The sequence below is a fragment of the Carassius gibelio genome, chromosome B23 (genome assembly GCF_023724105.1).
Source record: "Carassius gibelio isolate Cgi1373 ecotype wild population from Czech Republic chromosome B23, carGib1.2-hapl.c, whole genome shotgun sequence".
In the NCBI taxonomy this organism is placed as follows: Eukaryota; Metazoa; Chordata; class Actinopteri; order Cypriniformes; family Cyprinidae; genus Carassius; species Carassius gibelio.
Genome location: NC_068418.1, coordinates 25,774,413 through 25,798,542, shown reverse-complemented (window position 1 = coordinate 25,798,542; position 24,130 = coordinate 25,774,413). Strand labels below are relative to the sequence as shown.

The 24,130-nt window shown below is 38.0% G+C and overlaps 1 protein-coding gene across 1 annotated transcript; it reads left to right on the top strand.

The window, feature by feature from the left end:
• Positions 1 to 12,117: 12,117 nt before the first annotated feature.
• On the top strand, positions 12,118 to 13,541 carry LOC128011803 (zinc finger BED domain-containing protein 4-like). The gene is made up of 3 exons (XM_052594526.1): positions 12,118 to 12,407; positions 12,510 to 12,701; positions 12,827 to 13,541. The coding sequence occupies exons 1-3, from the start codon at positions 12,143 to 12,145 to the stop codon at positions 13,213 to 13,215; spliced, it is 846 nt and encodes a 281-aa protein (XP_052450486.1). The 5' UTR covers positions 12,118 to 12,142; the 3' UTR covers positions 13,216 to 13,541.
• The last annotated feature ends 10,589 nt before the right edge of the window (positions 13,542 to 24,130 follow it).

Genomic DNA, 24,130 nt, shown 5'->3' with positions numbered 1-24,130 from the left:
TTATTAATTAATTTATGTATTATTAAGATTTGTTTTATTTAAATATTTAGTATGACCAACTCGACCAATCGTTCATTAAAAATATTAGATCTAATGTGTGTTTGATTCTTTTTTATATATATTTTTTAAAAACCGTAAAATGTCACATTTCAAATCTATTAATGGTTGGTAGTTCGGCCTCAAAAATGCCACTTAAATAAAACATATCAATATTTTAAAAGTTTCATAGAAAGTTTCACCCTTAGTCACCCTGAACATTAATCTGAGATCCAAGAAAGTTAAGTATTAAAACAGACACACTCCACATTTAAGTGAAGGCCTATTCACCTCTCTCTACAACAAGTCTGTTATCTTGAGATTATCTCATCTGCAAACCATTACAACCCAGATCATGTAACTCGCTCTACTTTAGTTAATTGCCATCAGCTGAGCATGAGAACGAGCTCTGTTTTTATAGTAGACTGTACACGGATCTAAAGGCCAAAGCGCTCTCATGAAGACCTGTAAGTAAATACTCGTCTGGTCTTTGAAGAGCTAATTGTGTGAGATTGACCTCGATCAGAGAATATTAATAGTGATTTTGGACTTCACGACCACTCTGGAGTGTCAAGAGGGAAACTGAAGTAGGAAACAACCAGATTAAATGCAGAAAACAGCAGAGCGTTTCTTCTTATCATTCAGAGCCAGCTCTCAGACACGTCATCGATTTTAATTACAATCACAAGAACAGCGAATGAGTAAAGTTTGTAAACAAACTTTAACGTTGGCTTGATTGCTTGAAATAACTTAGAAAAACGTGAAGTTTAAAGAATTTACTCAAAGTCAATAACGTTATAGGACATGGCTAAAATGTTTAAGTAAATTGCTAACATGCTGATAACTTTTAGCACATTGGTAGAATGATTTAACATGTATTAGCATGCTTATAACATGTTTTAACACATTAAAAAGCTTTTTTTTTATTAACAGCACTAGTTTTAATATGTTTTTACCATGCTTTAACACAGTGTTGACATAATTAATGCATTGCTAGCATGATTTAACATTTTTTAGCATTTCGCTTATATGATTAGCACATTCGTTGTCCGAGGATAGTTGCTTTGTCAAGCCAACATGAGTACTTTCTTTGATTTTATATGAAGAATAAGCAGCACGGATCTGATGACAATATCAAAAAACAGATTATTAGTGATGAAAAGAGACAAAACACGAAGAGATGTTGAGAACACTTTCATTTCATGTATGTGTTTGGTCCATTGGTTTTCACAAAGACAGTCACACGCTCTGGAAGAAAGAAGAGCTTTAGTGAAGCAACAACAACATGAAAGTAAAGAGCTCGTCTACTAGAGTACAGACTCACAAAGCCATGTCTCGTGTCAAGGGTTCAATTCCCAAGGAACACATGCTAATAAATGCACTGTAAGTCACTTCGGATAAAAGCATCTGCCAAAGAAATCCATGTAAATGTAGGTTTCCCTTTCGTGGCTGGAGAGATGAAATGTTCCCAGTGACGTTTCACTCAAACATCAACTCAGATATTCCTCCTCAAAGTTGTCAGATCTGGAGAAAAGAATAAAAACACAAGGGTGTCAAGTACAATAACTAAGAGTTCATATATAGATCCCAAATTATGTCTTCTAAGATCTCAGGAAAAAAAATCTTTAAAAAATTTTGAGGCAAATTTGAGCAAGGATTGAGAGTTTAAACTAATAGTAAAACAGCTTTTTAAGTGAATGAGGGTGATGGTTTTCTTGAAGCTGCTGCATCAGCTGCTCAGTTAAATTAAGATCTTTATCACGCTCATTAAAGACGCTTGTTAACCGTGATTCATAGATGACCCCAAACCAGCAGCAGTGGGAATCTGAGCAGGACGTGACCTCGGTCTGCTGAATCATCACAACGTCTAAACTACTGAATCAGCACAGATCCTTTTACTGGAAAAGCTCTCAGCCATTCTCATGATGCCCAGATGGAGACTTTACACCGGAGAGAACAAGAAGTGCTTTTGTCATCCGGATCTAGAGTGACACTCCAACCCTTACACTCTTAAAAATACATTGTTTTTGTAGTGATTCCTTAGAACCTTTTTTGGTTTGATAATTTAAATAACCTTTGTTAACTATAAATAAACTTTTGTGTTTCATGGAGCCACTAATGCCAATAAAGAACCTTTATTTTTAAAAGTGTAAGAAATATCTCACTGACTGCGATAACATGAAACGGTGAAGAGGTGCATTTAGCTTCGAAGATTTCCCTTCTGGGAAAAAAGTATTTTATAACCTCACATGAGTATCAGAAGAGATCTCAACAACGTCTCAAACTCTGCTCTTAACTTTGTAGCTTTGTGACATCTATTTGCATTTATGGGATTTTATCCCCTCAGGTACACTCTGACAGTCAAACCGGCGGGAAACAATGAAGTGATGGTCAAGTTCAGGAAGGATCACCCCAGGAAAGAGATCACACTCCTCTGTCAGCGCTCACACCGCACTTAAAACCACTCGGAGACATTTCACACGTCTACTGATAAGCGAAGGCCAACTCACTTCCACTTTATTATTGTAGCAGTAGTGTAGCCAGAAAAGAGACTGGGTGTGCATATGAAAATCTGGGTGTGCCACATTTATTGTCAGATTACTGTGCAAAATTATGGGATAGTATTTTTGTCACACTGCTTCCGTCCAACCATACTCCTAGTGTTAATTTGCAGGTCGTGTCAAAATGTAGTTAGTGTTAAATGTAATAATTTTCTTCCAAATGCGATCATTTTGAACTTTTAGCTATTTCATTTTGTTTATTTTTCATTACAATTTATTCACTTTAAATACATTATAATACATAATTATATTAAAATGAATTGTAGTTGCTCAATATAGATCTTATATTTGCGCGCGTGCCGAGGCGCAGGTTTGCGCGCTTCGGATGAGCGCATGCACAAATCTTCTCACTGCGCGCGTGAACTCGCTGCCTCTGGCTCTTAAATGTTTAAACTGACAAAGCTTAAATGAGTTTAGTTTAAACACAGATATCAGCACCCAGGTGATGACGGAATAAATTACTGCTCATATACAGCATTCGCGTTGAACAAGAGTGAATGATTTGTCCAGGATTTTTATTTTTATTTTTCTCATGTTTTTGTAATGTCTGGGAAGCCAGAATGCGCATGCATCAATAGAAACATTTATTAGCTGACACCTGTTTTTTTACGTGCCATTTATAGCAAGTCATATTACAGATGATATTACAGATGCTTTGTCAGATTTAAGTTGAAGCGCGTGCCGAACCGTGTGTGGTGAACCTAACGGGCGAACCGTGCCATCCCTATTACCTCAATAATCAATCAATTACAGACCTAAAACAATCATGCCCGAGCAGACGGATATTAGTACATCTCATCACACCGTCACCCGCGTCTAAATCAGTTGTATGGTCTGGTTTTCAGTCTAAAACAGTTGTGTCAAGTATAAATGTCTCGTCTGTTTCGGGAGGTGCGCGCGCAGTCCGCGGAGGCTCGCACCTCCCAACTCGCACCGGAGACTCGCACCTTTTTTCTCAGATTTTGAAAAAAAGAAAGGGGACATAATAAGCTTTTTCATAAAGCAGAGTCAGAGAGTAAGTAGGCAAAATAACTAGCTGGCCACACAAATAGCTGTAGTGACTGACCAGGCTTTCAAATGCAGATTCTGTGGTGATAGTATTTCCCAGGATGATAGAAGGATGATGTCCCCACCAAAGCTGAGACCAAACCTACGCCCATGCTTCCAAGATCGACTTGTCGAACGCGATCGACGGGTTGGTGACTCCAGTTATAGCAACCAACTTTTTTTGAGCAATCATTGATTACGCGTGACACAGTCTCAATTTGTGGGACGCTTGTATTGGGCTTCAAACGCTGTGCGCGCACGCGCTACGCGGGACGGGTGGTCACCATACCTGGCACACCCGTCTAGAGTGTGTCCACCTTTGTGTGTGGGTCCATGTACATGCTGAATCGATAGGTAAAAAAAAAGCCTCAAGTCCAAATATTAATTTATCACTGTTTGACAAACACTTCCTGCTTCGATGTCCAGATCTGAATTAAAAAAAAAAAAAAATCTCAAACATGCTCCGAAGTGCCGACCTGAATCAACCGAGTCGCGAACAGGCTCCGAAGTGCCGAACTGAATCAACCGAGTCGCGAACAGGCTCCAAAGTGCCGATCTGAATCAACCGAGTCGCGAACAGGCTCCGAAGTGCCGAACTGAATCAACCGTGTCGCGAACAGGCTCCGAAGTGCCGATCTGAATCAACCGAGTCGCGAACAGGCTCCGAAGTGCCGATCTGAATCAACCGAGTCGCGAACAGGCTCCGAAGTGCCGAACTGAATCAACCGAGTCGCGAACAGGCTCCGAAGTGCCGATCTGAATCAACCGAGTCGCGAACAGGCTCCGAAGTGCCGATCTGAATCAACCGAGTCGCGAACAGGCTCCGAAGTGCCGAACTGAATCAACCGAGTCGCGAACAGGCTCCGAAGTGCCGATCTGAATCAACCGAGTCGCGAACAGGCTCCGAAGTGCCGATCTGAATCAACCGAGTCGCGAACAGACTCCGAAGTGCCGATCTGAATCAACCGAGTCGCGAACAGGCTCCGAAGTGCCGATCTGAATCAACCGAGTCGCGAACAGGCTCCGAAGTGCCGATCTGAATCAACCGAGTCGCGAACAGGCTCCGAAGTGCCGATCTGAATCAACCGAGTCGCAAAAAAAAAAAAAAAAAAATTCTAAGTAAACAATAGCCCAAGTTTAGTAAACATTTTTTATTGAGACTATAAAAAAATAATTCTGCATCTATTTTTAGGTGATTTAGAGTATCTACAGATTCCCTCATACAAAACCAACTTCTCTTATTAAAACCACAAAATATTTACCACCGCTCCATATGGGATTCTTGGCCGCTTTACTGTTACATCACTGTCAAATGTTCAAGGATTGGTTGAAATCACCAGCTGATGTAGCCTTCTAAACACTCAAAGTATGAATTCAAAACTTGAAATATTTTAGCAAAATGAGACAATGCATTAAAAGAAATGAAAGACTTACACAAAACATTCATCGGATATCCCATATTTCACTTTCTTTATCATTTTTATTTGGTGATGTTCATTTATTTCTCCGTACAGCATATTTAGCCATTATTAACACAATATTTGAAACATATTTGCTTAGAATTTCACAAACAATTAAAAGAAATGCCAAATAAAAATGAAATTTTGAGATAGATATCTATTTTTAGTGTACTCACCCTAATCTCGTTCCAAACATACTGTATTTTATCTGTGAAACATGAAATATTAAGGTCCTTTTCTTACAACAAAAGTCCATAATGATCAGTTTGTCAAGAGATAAATAAACAAAATAGCACAATAAAAGCACCATTACTGTAGTCCATGAGACTTTATATTCTAAGTCTTGTGAAGTCATAACAGTTTTGTGTAGGAATGATATACTGTATGAGCAAACCCCTCAATAGAAACCTTCAGAGAATAGGTTTCACGAATAAGTTTGGTGCATGAAAGTGCTGCTGAAGTGGAGGAGAAAACTTTTAAAGAAATGTACAAACGCAAATAGATAAAGTGCAATAAAATAAACATGTTTCCTTTCCACTAGTTATGGAAGTAAAATATCCCAAAATCTCACAATTGACCAGTGTATGAGGGAGGTGGGTGTTGGGAGAAGAAGTGTCTTGCCTTAAATCATCAAAAATGCAGAAATGCAGAGCACGCTTATAAAATTAACCAATGTACAAACCTCCTCCAGCTTGACTTGTGTGGTATGACGTCAGGATTATTTGGAGGTTTTATCTTCTCACCTGTGGTCTGTATGGAATGAGCTCATGACAGTAAACACTCCAAACAAACAACATCAGGCTCTGGAAGAAATTAGGAGAAGCTAGACTAAAACAATTCTGGAGAGGAGGAAGTGTGCGTTTGCATCCACCATGCAATGCTCCTGCTGAACTGAACACTTTCAGAAGTAGAAACGCAGTGAGATGCAGACGGCTCTCACATCTTCTCCACTAATTTCTTTGAGAAATCTGCAGTGATACAGGTAGTGGGAAAACGTTTAAATTAGCTAAAGTAATTGCTCGTGCAATGCCGTTTAAAGGTTTCAACATGAGTTGAACAGTTATTCAGAAAAACGATCAAATTACCTAAATGCACCTATAAAACCTTTAAAAGGTTGTTTGAGAGTAATTCGGGCCCTTTACTTGGGACCTGTAAAAAATATGCAAAACAAGATATTTAACACAACAAATCATGAATAAAATCACTTTATCTATTACTGTTGCTCATACATTTGGTTGGTTGTTTTTTTTACCCTTCAGTTGTGTTGGTCAGTTTTTTTTTATTATTGAGTGAAAATTGGCTGAACTATATATTGTATTTCTTCCTAGAATTTGACTCTCTCTCATTTAGGGTGATAAATGTGCATTAACATTTAAAATAAGTTAAGTCTTTACAAATGTTGGTGACATCTGAAATGTATTTTAGCTTGGCAAAAACTAAAACATGAAATTTAGGCTCAAAGTTTACAAAAAAAATTGAAGTCATGTCTTCTGGATCATCCAGGGAAGCTTTGCTGTTTCCTGATATATTTAAGTTTTAAAAAGTCTGTGAAAGGATGTTTTGGTTGTTAGCTTTATTTATTTATTTGATCTCAATTTCGGTAACACTTTAGAATAAGGTTCCATTAGTTAATGTTAGTTAATGTATTAATTAACATGAACAAACAATGAATAATACATTTATTACTGTATTTATTAATCTTCGTTAATGTTAGTTAATGAAAATACAGTTATTCATTGTTAGTTCATGGTAATTCACAGTGCATTAACTAATGTTAACAAGCACAACTTTTGATTTAAATAATGCATTAGTAAATGTTGAAATTAACATGAACTAAGACTTATAAATGCTGTAGAAGAATTGTTCTTGCTTAGTTCATGTTAACGAAAGTAGTTAACTAACATTAACTAATGGAACCTTATTCTAAAGTGTTACCTCAATTTCTAGTTACAGCATTGGAAATAACTGTGAGTAACCCATTTTTAACTTCACAAGGGTTTAAGAACCAGGGGTAAAAACAAGAACATACTTTTGACTCCAAGTATAGATAATGTTAGATACCATTATACTTAATTGTAATCATGATGATGAAATAAATAAATGTTTAGTAGTGAAAAATTTTGTCGAATGGAAACTAATGGTTGGCCAATCTGACAAAAATTGTATTGAGTACAATAGAGTTGACAAACATTTATGCTTTAGAATGAAAAATAAAAGCACATCTTCTAAATCATATGTGTAAGTGATAATTTCAGGACTGTGTTTGCCATTTAAACTTCTAAAGTGAAGAATGCGGGTGTCATTATTATGATCCAGTGACCTAAGACAGACATAAAAGCAATGTTTTTACATGCATGCATCATCGTCTCGTTGTTAAAAATGGCATTAACAAAACACTTTGCAACTGATTTACTTACAAAATCCTTTACGCAATGCACCAAAGTCAAATTCCTAATTGCCATGACCGAGATCTTGTTTCGATTTAAACGTTATCATGCTGAAATGTTTCCCAACAGCCAAAGTGGCCAATTATCTCAGTAAAAGTGTCCTGTTGTTGCTCGATCTTTCTCACGTCATCCATTATTCAACAGTTGCTGTTTTTGGACCGAGTTGAACGGCACAAATATAGCCTTGTGTTTGCGGGATTCATAATCCCAGAGGCTTTAAAAGCTGTTTATTGTGTTTACTACGATGACATATTTCAATAGTTAAATTGTAAACACCCACAGAACTTTCCATACAACAAAAGCAATGTCAGAAGGATTTTCCACTCTGATGTTACTTGTCAATACAGTATGAACTGTTTGCTGGCTTAGTGAACTGACATATTGTTCCTTTTAAAGACTCGGCTCATATTTGGCCTGGTTTAACTCTGCTGATCTCAGCGCAAGCTGCTGAAAGCTGTGCGACAGGCACTGTGTAAAGACTGAAGACGACATGGGCATATTCTGGGCTTTAACAGACAGCTGGAGACGACACAACACGCCTGAAATCATTCACAGGTTCAGCGTTAGAACAGAAGAAACATCTTTTTCAACCTCAAGTGTGTGAGATTCTCTTCTGAGAATCCCTATTGTTCCCATGTGCGATCTATAAAGATTTCTCTCCATTGCCTTTTAGCCAAAGAAGCATTACTGCACATAATAAAGAACATCAGCAGATAAAAATAGCTTCTCTGTAATGCAAAGTGTTTTGAGATGTTCAGCTTTTGATTGGCTGCCAGACAATAAAACCTGAACGGACTTTTAGATCAGTTTAAATATATATATGGTCTGTTTTGATAATATGTATTTGGGGTCAGTGAGATTAATCAGCAAGGACACGTTAAACTGATCAAAATGACAATAAAAATATTTATAAAAATTTTCCATTTCAAATAAATGCTGTTCTTTTCAACTTTATTTTCTTAAAAAAAATAACCACACAGAAAAAAATTATAAATGCAACACTTTTGTTTTTGCCCCAATTTTTCATGAACTGAACTCAAAGATCTATGACTTTTTCTATGTACACAAAAGGCCTATTTCTCTTAAATATTGTTCACAAATCTGTCTAAATCTGGGTTCGTGAGCACTTCTCCATCCACCTCACATGTGTGGCATAACAAGATCCTGATTAGACTGCATGATTATCGCACAGGTGTGTCTTAGTCTGGCCACTCTAAAATTTTTACCACTCACCACAATGCCACAGATGTCACAAGTTTTGAGGAAGCACCCAATTGGCATGCTGACTGCAGGAATGTCCACCAGAGTTGTTGCCTGTGAATTCAATGTTCATTTATCTACCATAAGCCATCTCCAAAGATGTTTCAGAGAATTTGGCAGTACATCCTAGGTGGGGATCGAACACAGATCTGTTGGGTCCAAAGTTTTTGGATTGAGCTAACTCCCCACTAAATGAATCCAAGAGCAGGGATGATCAAAGGGCCAGGAGTCGTGGGTCTTCAACAAGACAAAACTTTACTAATAAAAGGTGCAACAAAACAAGAGAAGCTGTGCTTCCAAAAACTAGGGATGGCTGACGCGAAACTAACGTTTCGACACAGTGTCGAGATCCCGAAGCGTAGATGTTTCGAAACACTGCTCCGAACTGTGATTCAAAACACCCATGTCACGTGACTATGGCTAAACGAAGCTTCTGCGCGTTTCATAAGTGTCTCGACCGACAGGTGGCACGCTTGCCGAGTCTGCGTTTGATTGACAGGGGCGGGAACAAACCACACAATCGCACATCTGTCTCAACTGCCACAAAGTTTAAAAGAGGAGTTAATGCACCTTCACCTCGTGGGTTTTTGTGAGAGGAGAAAGATTTTGAGATAGCGTTTACGATTTATTGACATTTATAGTGCGATTTAGTTAGTTATATTTAGGTTACATTTAAGTTAAATATATTTACTGATAAACTAAAGACAGTGACAGATAGTTAGGATAGATATAGTGACACATTTATATAGGCTAAGTTAGATATTGACAGATAGCACAGTAGTTAGAGATATAGAATTTAGATAGATTCATATATATATAGATAGATAGATTCATAGATATATAAATTTATATATAGATTCATATATTAATATATATATATAGAGAGAGAGAGAGAGAGAGAGAGATTCATATATATATATATATATATATATACTTTCATAAATATATAGATTCATAGATAGATAGATATATATATAGACATTAATAGAATAGAGAGAAATGGAGGCTCCACAGAAGAGATGCCGTAAATCTGTGGTGTGGGAGCATTTCCATTTGGAAACCCCAAATAAAGTGAGATGTATGTATTGTGATAGGCAGCTAGCCTACTTCAACAATACATCATCCATGATGCGCCATTTGAGGAGCACTCATCCTGCCATTTTGCAGTGTGCAGAGGATGGTAACATTCCCCCTGAACCTAGGCCTTCTACTGACACTGCTGGGCCATCTAAACAAGGTATACATTGTTTGATATAATATGTACTTCATGTAACACTGTTTAGAAAGTCCATAGTTTTAAATAGACTTAGGCTTGTGTCCACCAGCCTTACAACGTAACGTCAATCTTTTCCAAAACTCCCAATCATGTTGAAAACAGCTTCACTCTGAATATGTAAATGTAACATCTCACAAACTTAGTCACTGTATTACATAGATATTTTTATAGGCTTGAAGACAACATTTTGGTTTTCCTAATTGTTGTAATTTTATATTGTATTTGATCTGTCTTTGCACACTGAGCATAAACTTTTCCAAACTTGAAAAAGCTTTTATTTTTTTTTTAAATTTAGTTTGGTGAAAGTACTTTTAATCTTTTATCTTTATTTTCTTTTAAAAGGCAGACAGAGGGAATTGGATGAGGCTCTTGTAGACATGGGGCCCTATTTTAACGATCTGAAACGCAAGTGTCAAAGCGCGAAGCGCAAGTAAGTTTGTGGGCGGGTCTCGGCGCTGTTGCTATTTTCCCGGCGGGATAAATGGCTCTTGCGCCCGGCGCAAATCTAAAATGGGTTGGTCTGAAGTAGCTTCATTATTCATAGGTGTGGTTTGGGCGTAACGTGAAATAAACCAATCAGAGCGTCATCCAACATTCCCTTTAAAAGCAGGTGCGCAAGTTCCATTATGGATTGCTATTATTATGGCGTATTTACCAGGCGCACGCCAGGAGCGGTTCACAGCCGAGGAGACTGATGTTCTTGTAAGAGCAGTGTAAGACAGAGAAGTTGTGTTGTATGGGGATGGGAGAAACCCACCCAAAATAGCGTCGGTTAAACAGGCGTGGGAGGAAATAGCCACAATTGTTTCATCGATTTTTTTTCCTGGTTCTTGACGGACAAACATATTTGTCAGATGTCCTTATATACATATATGTATTGCCACTATTGGGCAAACAGGTCTGATCCTTCATTACTACAATTAGCCTGAATAATTTGTAATCAAGATTTATGCCTATTTTTTCACATCTTCGTGACACACCACAATGATTTCCGTCATCTCATGTGTTAATATTTTTTTAGTGTAACAATTTATGAATCTTAATAAAAATCTGTGTAGATTACATGAGCAAAGTGTATGCGCGTTGTGCACGCTATACATTAAGGTCAAACATGCGCCCTTAAAATAGCATAATGAACAGCGCGCAACGCGCCACTGACTTTAGACTAGGTTTTTTCTGGTCAGTGGCGCAATTGCTTAATGGAACAGCAAAATAGCACCAGGGATTGTTTGCGCCGGAACACGCCTCTTTTTTTGCGCTGATCCGCCCAGGGAGCGCAAGTTCATTCACTAGTTTAGCGACGTGCTTCTGTGGAGGGAAAAGCGCGCTTTGCGCGGGTGCAAAATAGGAATGACACATGCGTCGGTGTACAAAGTCAATTGCGCTGGGTGCAAGATAGGGCCCAAGGTGGTAAAGGATTTGCAGCCCTTCACTATCGTGGAGGATGAGGGTTTCATGGCTTTTGATCCAAGCTATGTCCTCCCATCCCGGAAGGCACTTAAAACGATGGTAACCGAAAGGTACAACATTTCTAAGGAGAAGACAATGGAGGACCTAAAAAAGGCAGATTTTGTTAGCCTTACAGCTGACATGTGGTCCTCCATTAATATGGACGGATACCTTGGTGTTACTTGCCACTACATAACACCAGAGGCAAAGCTGGCAACTGTTGTACTGGGTGTAAGGAGGTTTTACCAAACACACACAGCCCAGCATCTCATGGAGGCTAAAGCTTTGCTAATGGCCGAGTGGGGAATAACCACCAAAGTTCAGTGTATGGTGACTGATGATGCATCCAACATGATCTTAAGTGCCCAGCTACTGAACCTTCGACATGTCCCATGTTTTGCCCACAATTTAAATCTAATTGTAAAAAAGGCCCTAGATCAAACCCCACTCATCAATGAAATACGACAGAAAGCCAGAAAGATAGTGGGGTTATTTAGATCCAGCTGCAAATCAAAGGACAAGCTTGTGGAGATGCAGGGCTTGATGGGCAGACCAGCTCTGAAACTGATGCAGGTGGTGGACACAAGATGGAACAGCACTTACGACATGTTGCAGCGCTTGTATGAGCAACGAGAGCCAGTGGGTGCAGCGCTATCAAATTTAAACAGTGATACTGCTCCGCTGACAAGTTTTGAGTATAACATTATACAAGAATCATTGTCACTACTGCAGCCTTTCAAACTCGCAACGACAGAGTTGTCAGAGGAACAGAGAGTGTCTGCTTCAAAGCTCATACCACTTTACAGGATGTTGCAGCACAAGCTATCGCAGAAAAAAGGCCAATCAGCACAGGAATCAACTGCACAATTAGGTAGGCCACAATGACCATACTACTGTATGTAATGTATTGGCCGCAACTGTCATATTATTTTTTATCAATATAACCAATATGGTTTGCTTGTGTTTTGAACAGGCACACACCTGCAAGAAGGTCTGCACTCAAGATGTGGTGGGTACGAGTCATTCAGAGCCTTGGCTCTGGCTACTCTGCTGGACCCAAGGTTCAAAAATGTGGGTTTTGGAAATCCTGCCAAAGCCCAGGAGGCTGAAAAGCAGATCACACTGGAGTGTGCTTCGCTGATGCGTTCAAACACAGCAACTCCTGGTTAGCAGTTTCACTCTTCATCTGACATTATGGAGTTATGTCATCTGAATAATTATGTGACTTATACTTCATATATGCTGTCAGTTTAGACTTAGTAACTAATTGTTGTTTTTACTTTCATTCAGAGCCACAGTCAACATCAGGCCCATCATCATCATCATCAACAACAACATCAACAACAGAAACCCAGGACAGTTTATGGGAACTTTTTGATAGTCGTATCCATGAAACCCAGGCGATACACAGTGCCACAGCAGATGCCACAGTAGAAGTTAAAAAGTACCTAAAAGATGCATTTTTGCCAAGAACCCATGATCCACTAAGTTACTGGAAAGAGAGAGCTGTGATTTTTCCTCATTTGTATGTCCTTGCTAAAAAATATCTATGCATGCCAGCAACAAGTGTCCCTTGTGAGAGGATTTTTTCTAAGGCTGGAGAAATTATCAGTAAAAAAAGAAGTAGGCTAAGCCCTTCCACAGCAGAGCAATTAATATTTTTGAATAAAAATCTTTAAAAAAAAAAAAAAAAATTAGACCATTGTGGATTTATTTGTTTTATTCATTTTTCATGACCAAAATAACCTAGTTATTATTATGATATAGGATTATATAGGATATTATTATAGGATTTTAAAATATCACCACATTAACGAAAACAAAATATTTTTATTTATTTTTAAATGGCTTGTTGTCAAAGTTGTTTCAGATGACATGGGCAATTGGCCACTAGGTGTCACCGTGGAGACGGGTGTCGGTAAAGTTTCGAAGCCTCGAAACAAATACGGCACTTTGCTTCAACTGTTTCAGTGTTTCATGAAGCCTCGCTCTGCCCACCACTACCAAAAACTGCACAAAGAAAAATAGACACAAGGGTCCAAAGACTTAAACTTAACTTAGCTTGCAACAGGTAAAATAGGCTCAAGGCTGAACAATAAGGCATGGCACAAACACACTTAAATAGGGCAAGACACAGGTGTGAGGCATCAGGCATAATGAGGTGTAGTGTTCAGCAGGAGTCTGGTGAGGGTCGCCACCTGCCGACCAGGAGGAAAATAGCAGTCCTGTTAAGGATTCCTTACAGAATGAGAAGGTGTGTCCAAACTTTTGGTCTGTACTGCATATATGCAAATTATAAAATGCTATATACTTTAAACTATATCATTGTCTGTAGTTAAGACAGCACAATAAATAGCAACTTGGAAATGAAAGAAAAACGTTTGTCTAAACAAACAGTACAGTACTTTTCCTCAAACTCTTTTATCGCTTGGTAGAAGCTTGTCAAATTAAAACTACTCGATTAAAGTAAATACGACCAAATCAACTTAAAATATGGGTTCAGTTGAAGGAGGAACAAAAATGTATTTGTGAGCTGAATTCAAGAGACATTTGGAAACAAACTTTTTCATGTTGTGGAGCCTGTGGAGCTAATGGAAATATACATGAGTTTCAGTGTTTGCTCTGTATGGCCCTCAGGGGTGACTATAATGATGCCACATGCATGAGTTTGGGTTTCCGACATGAAGCCCGAGAAGAGAGAATCTCCAGACCTGTGCTGTCAACCAGGACCTGCAGCTGACAGCGGCCTGAATTAACTCTCTGCCCGACGGCTATTTTTACCCCAGTAACGACAGAACAGCTGAGTAGCTCGAGAACACGGAGGTGAAGGCCAGGCAGAGAAGATGGCATGGGGGAAACATTTAGATGAGATCGTAATCCTGTCTACTGACAGAGAGATCCATCATTTGACCAAGTTAAGATGCGTTGATCGCTAACACTATAAATATGCCGTTTAATTGTAGTATCAGTTGATACACTATCAAAATAGTGTAAACACACACACACACACACACATGCATAGACACACATATTTTTGGCAAATTACATTAATATAGCGAAATATTCTAAAATAAAATGATACTATATCAATTCTTGGCACATGTAAAGAACCTATATTTGAACTTTTTTGTAATTTTTGCTGTAAAACATTTTATTAAATTTAACAGTTTATTCAGCACTGGTGTGAAAATATGCACTCACCTGTGCAAATGTATTCACAACAAATTCAACTTTTGCACATACAGTAATAATAATAATAATAATAATAATAATAATAATAATAAAAATTAGGGATGCACGATAATATCGGCACAACATCGGTATCGGCCGATAAAAGCTTAAAATGACCATCATCGGTATCGGCCGGTATGAATATTTCTGCCGATGAGCCAAACCGATATTCTCCAAGTGAAATAATTGACCTGTTTTTCAGATGTGAATGTCCGTCTACATTTGTAAAATAATACATTTATGGTAGAATCAGTACAGAAGAGATACATGGATTTCTCTTCAGTAAAATTAAAGTTGAAATATATCAGTATATATTTGTATATATATCGATATCGGTATCGGCCAAAATTATTTTGAAAATATCGGCATATCGAATATCGGCCAAAATCCAATATCGTGCATCCCTAATTAAAAATACAATTGCTGGAGAAGTTGGAATAATAAACGTTTGTGTTAGAATAATTTCAGTTATTATTATTACTACTACATTTAACAGTTTATTGAACATTGGTTCGAAAAATTGTGCTCGTCTATGCAAATATTTCTGCAACAAATTCAACATTCCTGCGGTTTGTGTCCAATTTCAGAGAATTACGTCAAATTCTGATGCATCAAATGTTACTAAGCAATAAAGCACTGTAGGATGTGTGTTTAAGACATTTTACCATGGCAAAGACATATAGTTTTACAACGAGTCATGTGCGGCCTCTCGTGGTTTATATCGCCGTTATAAAACAACAGCAACAGCATTAGGATAAAACACAATGTTAAATTATTACGGTAGTAATTATGATGCAATATTTTTTCTGTATAATGAATAATGTCTACAGTAATGTTACAGTTGCATAACAATGTAGTAACCAAAAATGTTAATTTAGAATAAAATGTAATTTAGAGGAAAATAAAGATGATAAATCTATATCTGTGGCCGTATGTTTAAAATTAAATTACTTTGATGAACAAAAATGTTATTTTTGATATAAAATAAAATTCTTGGCAATTAAATTACTTACTTTCTACCAAACATACCTATTATATACAATAATAATGAATACATTTTCAGCAATGAAATTAATATAAATAAAAATTGATATAAGAATATGAATTAGAAATAACAAAAATAATATGTCTAATATCTAATAGCTATTATTTTTATAAGAAATAACTTAATTGTCAATAATTTACATATTTTATATATATATACATATATATATATATGCTATGATGTGATAAACACACACAAGCACATTCTTTAATTTAAGTTACATTACACAGTCATATTTATATATAAACACATTTATAGATACAAACACAAACAAATTCACAGATAAAGTAATATTATAAAAGTAATATTAAAAAATTAAGTAATATGATATTAATTCTTGGAAAATATGTTTTTTTTTTTTTTTTTTTTTTTTTTTTTTGAATTACTGCTCTAGCAATTTTTATTAAATTTAACAATTTTCTGAATTTGGTGCATTTTAACTTGCACAATCACTTGTGGCTTATTGTAATAAAAACATGGCTCAACCAATCAGATTTTACAGCCAGAACTATTTGTTTCATAACAAAGCTTCTCCTATTCTAGTCCAGATTTTTAATTTATAAAGATTTATGATTTAAATTTGTTCTGTACACATGATCAGATCAGAGTTTAAGCGTGTCGCAGTAAATACCGTGCAATTAGTTCAAGTTCTTCTGGTAGCATAACAATCAGCGCTCTCTAATAACTGGTTTCTGCTGTGATTAGTAAGATCAGAAAGCCTTGTGGAATGTGACTGACGTGTGTTCATAGTTCCTTAACGACATCCTAATTGGAGCCTGCTAGCGGCTGAGGGAAGTGTGACATCTCTGTCTGGACAGAAGATGCAGATTAGGCTCTCAGCTAGCATCTTTGTTTTAGAGATTAGCTCTCTGACCTCGAACTGCTAAAGTGTGTCGCGCTGTGCATTCATGGTGAAGTCAGCAGATGCACCTCTAAAGTACAGTCCTTTAGCTCCAGCGCTCATTAAAAGGACACACATGACCTCTTCAGCAAATGCTGGAGTCATATGCTGCCTTCAGAGGCTCATACTTATGAGTTCAGAAGTCGCAACTACGATGTGATGTGCGCTGACATGATTTGGGTCAGAAAAATCTACCTCTAATATCTAAATCTAAGTCGTATACTATATAGGCTGCTTGAATGACGAAATGAAACCTAAAAAACTGCTTGCATTTTAATGCTCATTTTGAAGTATCGCATCAGAAATGGCAAATTTGTAATAAAAATCCCTTGATTTGCGAAAAAGATTTCACGCACGCTAGGTGTTTTTTGACTTTGGCGAATAAAGCAATAATACAAATAATGAAAGACGGAAATGCATCTGCCGAATAAATTCCTCCATACACAGCAAAAAAAATTATATGACTTTTTGCGCTATGCGATGGCAATTAGGCTACTACATACTACGCCAAAGTGTCAAGATCAGACAATTTAACTTAATTATAGCCTAATGAATGTGACAAGAAAAGTTACTTATAAACAAGGCTGGGCAAATCACTTACATATTGTAATCCCTTACTGATTACAAATTACATGACAGAAATTGTAGTTTGTCATGTAATCTTTTGAATTACACATATTTGGTATTGTATTCAGACCATTTTTAATGATTTTATGAAGCTACGAGAAATAAACGTAGAAAACATATCTGTGTGGTGTGGCTGGCATAGAAAAGCATGCACTGTTTGCGTTCCGTGGATACTCTCCAAAATGGGGCTAGGGTGATGCCAATCATACCCACTACCTGGACTACTGCTTCTGCACTTTCTACAAGCCCAGCCTCAATGACGAGAGCAGAGCACGGTTGTCCAGAGATGGTCCTCTGGGGGAATTTTGGTGTCTTTGTGGAGTGGGTGCTGGTGTCTTGTGCATCGCCTCTGACTGTGGACAATCGCGGACGACTTTCGACTCCATCCCTCAGGCTCTGTCAGGCTCCTCCTGCCTTCCAGCTCTGTCTTAGTCCTCGGTCACTCCGGCTCCACTGTGGCCTTCTGGATCCCCGCCTCCGCCGTCATTTGCTTTGCCCTGGCCCTCCGGATCCTCGGTGTCGCCCTGTCTCTTTGGCTCTCCGTCCCCACATTGAGCTCCTCCTCAACCTGCATGAACGGGGGCCTTACAGGTTTGGAACGACATAAGTGTGAGTAATTAATGACAGAATTTACATTTTTGGGTGGACTATCCCTTTAAGCATGAATCTATGCTGCTGAAGTACACCTGTTGTTTGTGGGTTTCAGGTAATGGGTGATTTCACAGATCAGGTTGATGGTCAGGTCAGAGGGCTGCATTTCTTCAGCAGGGCACGAGGGCTTTGCACCCTACCTGCCCTGCTGAACCTGCCCCAGGGCAACAACAGTCAGCCATGTGTTTGCATGCACATGCAGAGGCCTAGCGACAAATACATATTCTTTATGGTGTATAATGTTTTTATCAGAAGTACCATTTTGCTTGACTTTCGCATCATTGTTTGCATCAGCAATATAATTTAATTAATATTCATGAGACAAATTTATAAGCTTCAGGCATATGAGTTCCTGCTTATGTGTGCACATGCACTTGCATGTTTGTCTGTACATGAAGAGGATGTTTATCAATTCAGAGCATAAAGCAAACTTGAATCTCAGGCTGAACTCTGCTGCTGTGTGGCCTCAGGCAGACGTACAGATGTTTTCCTCCATGACAGAACATGTCACTTCAACTTCATTTACCATGGTGCTGAATATCAAAAATAAAAACGAATAATAAAATAAAAAACTAAACATGAAAAACTGATTTGAGTTATAATAAATAAATCGAAACAAACCAATTGGGTGATCAGAATACTGACACAGAAATGCAATGCAATGAAAGTGATCTGAATTAAAAATAAAAAAGTGGCAACATTATACAGTGGATCCCAGGACTGATTAATTTCCAGAGAACTGCTCTAATCATGGCTTGTTAATGGACAGACTTCACTGGGTTAAATTGAATAATTCCCAACATAATCACCTCCAGACTGTGGAGAGTCCATCAGGAGAGGGTTTGAGTAAGCGGAAGAGTCCAGGGGTTCGGTCTCACACTGCTATAGGGAATCTCACACCTCCTATAGAGGCTTCTGAACCAGAGCAGCGTGAGGCAGAGAGATCATGTGACTGACGCTCATTCGAGGAAATCCTTCATTGAGTGTGGCGGGAGTCTACTTAAGTTAACTCAGAGACATACAGTATTGCATGACCTGGAGCAAACATAACGCTCTTCCAGCTAACATTCTCAGAATGATCTGGCAAGGTTCTCTCAAAGATATGAACAAAGTATTATAAATGATCCATTATCAACTTTCATAACATTAAAAGGACAGCTCACCTGGAAATGAAAATTCTGTTCTAATTTATTCTTAAAGGAGATATTTTAAGAATGATGTTAACGAAACAGAAAATTGGTAGCCATTGACATCTATAGTATGGAAAAAATTATATGGAAGTCAATGGGTGCCATCGAGTGTTTGGTTACCAATATTATTCAAAAAAATATATATTTTGCGTGCAAATTACGAGGAAAGAAACTCAACAGAGGAAAGAAATTTTAGAATAACTTGAGTCTGTGTAAACAATGAAATAAGTTTTGCTTTTGGGGTTTCCCTGAAATATGTTGTTGGACATTTGTTTAACTTTTTTTTTCTTTTTTTATGTTAGTACTTGTCTCAGAATGTTCACAGGACATCCAGCATTAACAAAATGACAAAATATAATGTTACATTTGCCATGAAAAACGGTTTTATTTTTTTAAGAAAATGAAAACTGGAAAAACCTTTACAGAATATTCAGAAATAACATTTTCCTAACTTTAAAAGCCCCTCTGATGGAGAAGTAAAGCCTTAAATTACTGTACATTTTGGCTTGTCACGTTCAGGACCGATAATAACGACAGACTCCATGAACAGTTGCACAGACTTTGAGACAACGTCAACTTTATATAAGTTTTTGTTCAAAAATATCTAGTAAGCTTATTCTCACTCTGTGTCTAACAGAACTTGATTACTAATCTGCTAAACTTCATTCTCTCACTGCGTCAGTCCAGAAGCTTGAAACACATTTTGTTTCCAGGTGGATTCTGGGAGGTCCAATGTCACTGAACCTAATTTATGTCGGCACTTGGAGGTTTTAGTATGGATTTTGACAAATTGTGTATTCAGAACTACACTGTGCCGTGCTGGATATTGTTGCATATTGTATATGGTTCAACATGGCGTTTTAGTTAGTTTGTCCTGGAAACTAAATGGTTATTGCGCCAATTTAATTACTTGAGGGAATGTCATTTGTTGCACTGGACATGTGAGGTCAAGGTGACCTCAAACAGTGTCCGCAGGCTATATTTTGCACACCTTACAAACGTGGTAGATTATCTGGGTTTTCTGTGCATGCAAACAATATAAATATTCAAACCATGAAGCCTATACGAACCTAATCTCATGTTTGGAGGTGCTGCCACATTGTGGAGGAGAGGAATTATCACACAAGCACATCCCTTAAGGCACAGTTCACTTAAAAGTATAGTTCTGCAATCATGTACTCACCTTCATGTCCATTCTTCATATTGTCTTTTCGTATTCTGTAAAAATAAAATAATAATACTAATAATTTTTACAGTTTTGTAACATTATGAAGAGATTATTTACTAATTACACAATTAACAATTTTGGTTAAACTACCCCTTTAAGTCTAATGCAACAGCTATGTATTGCATAACCTGTTTGAAGGTGCTGCCCTCTGATGGTGATGAAGAGTCGTCACATGAGATAAGAGCTGAAATAGTACCTGTACAAGTCACATCTACAAAACAGTGGTTCTGGATAGATTTCATCATTGCCATGCAGTTACTATGGTATTACTGATGCCAACCTACAGTGAAAACAAAGAGTGTACTTTCAAGTGAAAGTGAACGAACAAATACACAGGGAGCGTGAAATTCACAAAGTTTTGTGTTGGTGTACTACCAAGAAGAAAACTCTTATTTACATCAAACGTCAAATTTAAGGCACAACAAAAACAGGCCTTGAGAAGCAGAAATAAAAACATTTTAAATAATAAAAGCAACTGTTCAAGCCAATAAAACTACTTAATTTAAAAGTCGAAAGTTAACATGCACTGCGAAAAGGACATTATAGAAATAAAGACATATTTCTGATGATTACTGTTTTTCATTCAAGAATCTTTAGAAAATCACTTAAGACATCATGTAGTAATGCTCCTCATTGTCTTAGATCTTCATCGCTATACTATAGCGGCTATAGCTAGATTTCCAGCTATATTAAAGTGAAAAAGTGAAAATGATTATATATTCCATTCTTCTTTTTAAGCATTCAGTTCGACCACTTTAACAGCTGTCTTTTACAGCTCTGTGGTTTCTTACAGATGGATGGATTTTAATCTAAAAGTGCACAAGATAAACATCCCTTTGTATTTTTTTTATGCTGATTTTGTCTAAAGACGTCTAGTTTATGATCATTTCTTTAAACAATTTATTTTCTCTTCATATTTTGAACTTGATGAACATGACCCAGAAGAACTGATTATTCATAACGGATGAGTAGATGCACACGGTCATTAGACTAAGAGTAAATTAGTTGAAATACAAACACCTGTGACCAAACCGCGACTGAATGAAATATTAATACAAAAAAATGTCACCTGGAAACTGTGAACAATCTACAGCGAAGTGTTTCTACCGAACACGAGTGCAGCGACGTATCAAAGCCACATCACTTGCATTACGACTGGTAATGTTAGAGCAGAAGCTCCACTGGCTGATGTTGCAGATAATATTTGGGAAAACCAACAATCCTACTCCGTATTAGCACAATGAAAAGACATGTTTACGAAAGCTGAATCACACTAGCCACAAAAAAAAGCCTAAAATATGTTGACTAGCTCTAATGTAGTCCATTTCCTTCACAACACAACCTCAATGTCATAAGCAATCCTCTGGAGTCTGGTGTTCAGACTTTCAAAATCATCTCTGCCAAGTTTCTTGAGGCTTCGGTGCATTTTCTTCTTCTGGTTCATGTTCTGATTGGTTTTAATCTTGAGTTTTGGATGAATTTGAGACCATGATGGACTCTCATGATGCTCCTCCTTATCGCGGACGAGCTGGTGGTGTTTCAGGTTGGGGCGGTCACAGTTATACGGCCGTGCACCTGGATGAACGCACTGGTGCTCTGTGTGATGGCTACGACTGTGAGCTCTGCGGCAGGTGTACTCGCCGGGACCCTGTAGCAGCTTTGCTGCACAGTTTAACTTCAAGGGTTTGTCTTCTGCTTCATTATGCATCTTGTTCCCCATTTCAACATTTAATCTGGCTGCCTCAGGATTCTCCATGTCACACATGCAGACAGAATGACTGACTCCTGTGGAGAAAACCAGCAACATTATGTATATAGGCATAATGCATCTACTTAAACTTGAAACACGTCATGTGTGTGTATATAGACAGACAGACAGACATGTAGACAGATGTTTCAAGTGGGCGGCTGTAGTAATGGTCTTCCCGCACTCAGAGCACATTTGAGATCTCACACTGATGTGCGTTTTGAAATAGTACAGGTGAGAAAAGCACTTTCCACAAAAATAACATTTGTAAGGATTCTTATTTGCACTGATTTCCAGATGTCTTTTAAGGCTTGGTGAGATGGCAAATGTTTTTATTACACTGAACACAGTTAAACCTTAACCCGGAGTGAATGCACAGATGTACTCTGAGACCGTTTGCCATTGTAATACTCTTTGCACACTGATTACATTCTCTCCAGTGTGAACTCTCATGTGTACATTAAAGTGTCCTTTATGTTAGGGCTGGACAATTATGGCCTAAAATCAAAACCTCGATTAATTGAACATTTTACCTCGATTATTTTGTTCATCATTGTTCACTGACAAGCTTTGTACTGTAAATATGATTTTTTCCTATTGAAAGAGTGATCTGACATCATAGCTCACTATCAGCAGTTATTTTATCTATGTTCGAAATATTTCTTACAGATTACTGCTCGGTGTAAGAGATAAATAAAGATCAGATAAAGATAAATTAGCACAGTACCAGTACGAGTGAGTGCGTGTGTGAATTAGTCATACCGTCTCTATTATTGTGAAGCTGTGGGTTGTAAATAGCCTAGTTCCTTCAAAAGTAGAAAAATATGCTATAATAAGTATTGAGAGTCTAAGCTACTTTAGTGATAGATCACAGGACAGTGCTGACAAGTAGTTGCTGCGTTCCTCTTTGCACGCGATCTTCACAGCTACTGTTTATATGAGTGTTGGTGATATTATCATTGTCAATGTCAATATCATCAAATTACATTCGAATTTGAAGTGCATCATTTTAGTTAGGGTGAAGAAAAGCTTTTGGCTTCTGTTCTGAGGCCACAAGAGGACGCATTGGGCAAAATATTACTAATGCACGTTTATTCGAAGCATAAGAAAATATGAAGCATAAGAAAATATGACTGTGAAAAAAAGTGCATAATATTTAAAATAATGCTTATAAACCAATTATAATTAAGTAGCTTAAAGAACTATAAACAAAACAGCACCATGTGTGCAAGATGGCTGCGCATCCACACGCAGCGGCTTCTCTCTGTCCCGACAGAAACATGGCTCAGCAACAGCGTTCCAGACTGTGCTATTCAGCTCAACCAGCTGACCTGCTATCGAGCAGACAGAGCGGGCTTTATGTTTACATCAATAACGCGATACTGTTGTGATCTGAAAACACTGCTCACCCCTGGTGGAGAGGGAATATACTGCTATACTGCTCATTTCGGTGTACATTCCCCCGTTCAACATCACCAGCAACAGGAACGACGCACTAGATGAACTGTACCAGCACATCAGTGAGTTCAAAAACAGATTCAAGTGTGGCCAGAAGGATCATCAGAGGTTCTTCAAGACTGCTTCAACACAAATAAATGGAACATGTTTAAGCAGGCTGCCACATGCAATTACTCCACTGACCTCCAGGAGTACTCAGAGACTGTCACTGCCTACATCAAGTCATGCACCACATCAACTCAAGAATTCACAACAGCGTCTCTACTTCCTCCGCAAACTGAGGAGAGCCAGAGCCCCACCCCCCATCATGTACACCTTCTACAGAGACACCATCGAGAGCATCCTGTCGAGCTGCATCACTGTGTGGTATTCCGCCTGCAACGCGTCCTGCCGAAAAACTCTGCAACGCATAGTGAGAGCAGCTGAGAAGATCATTGGTGTCTCTCTCCCCTGCCTCCAGGACATTTATGGAACACATCTCACCCCCAAAGTCCTCTGCATCGTTTTTGCACTAAA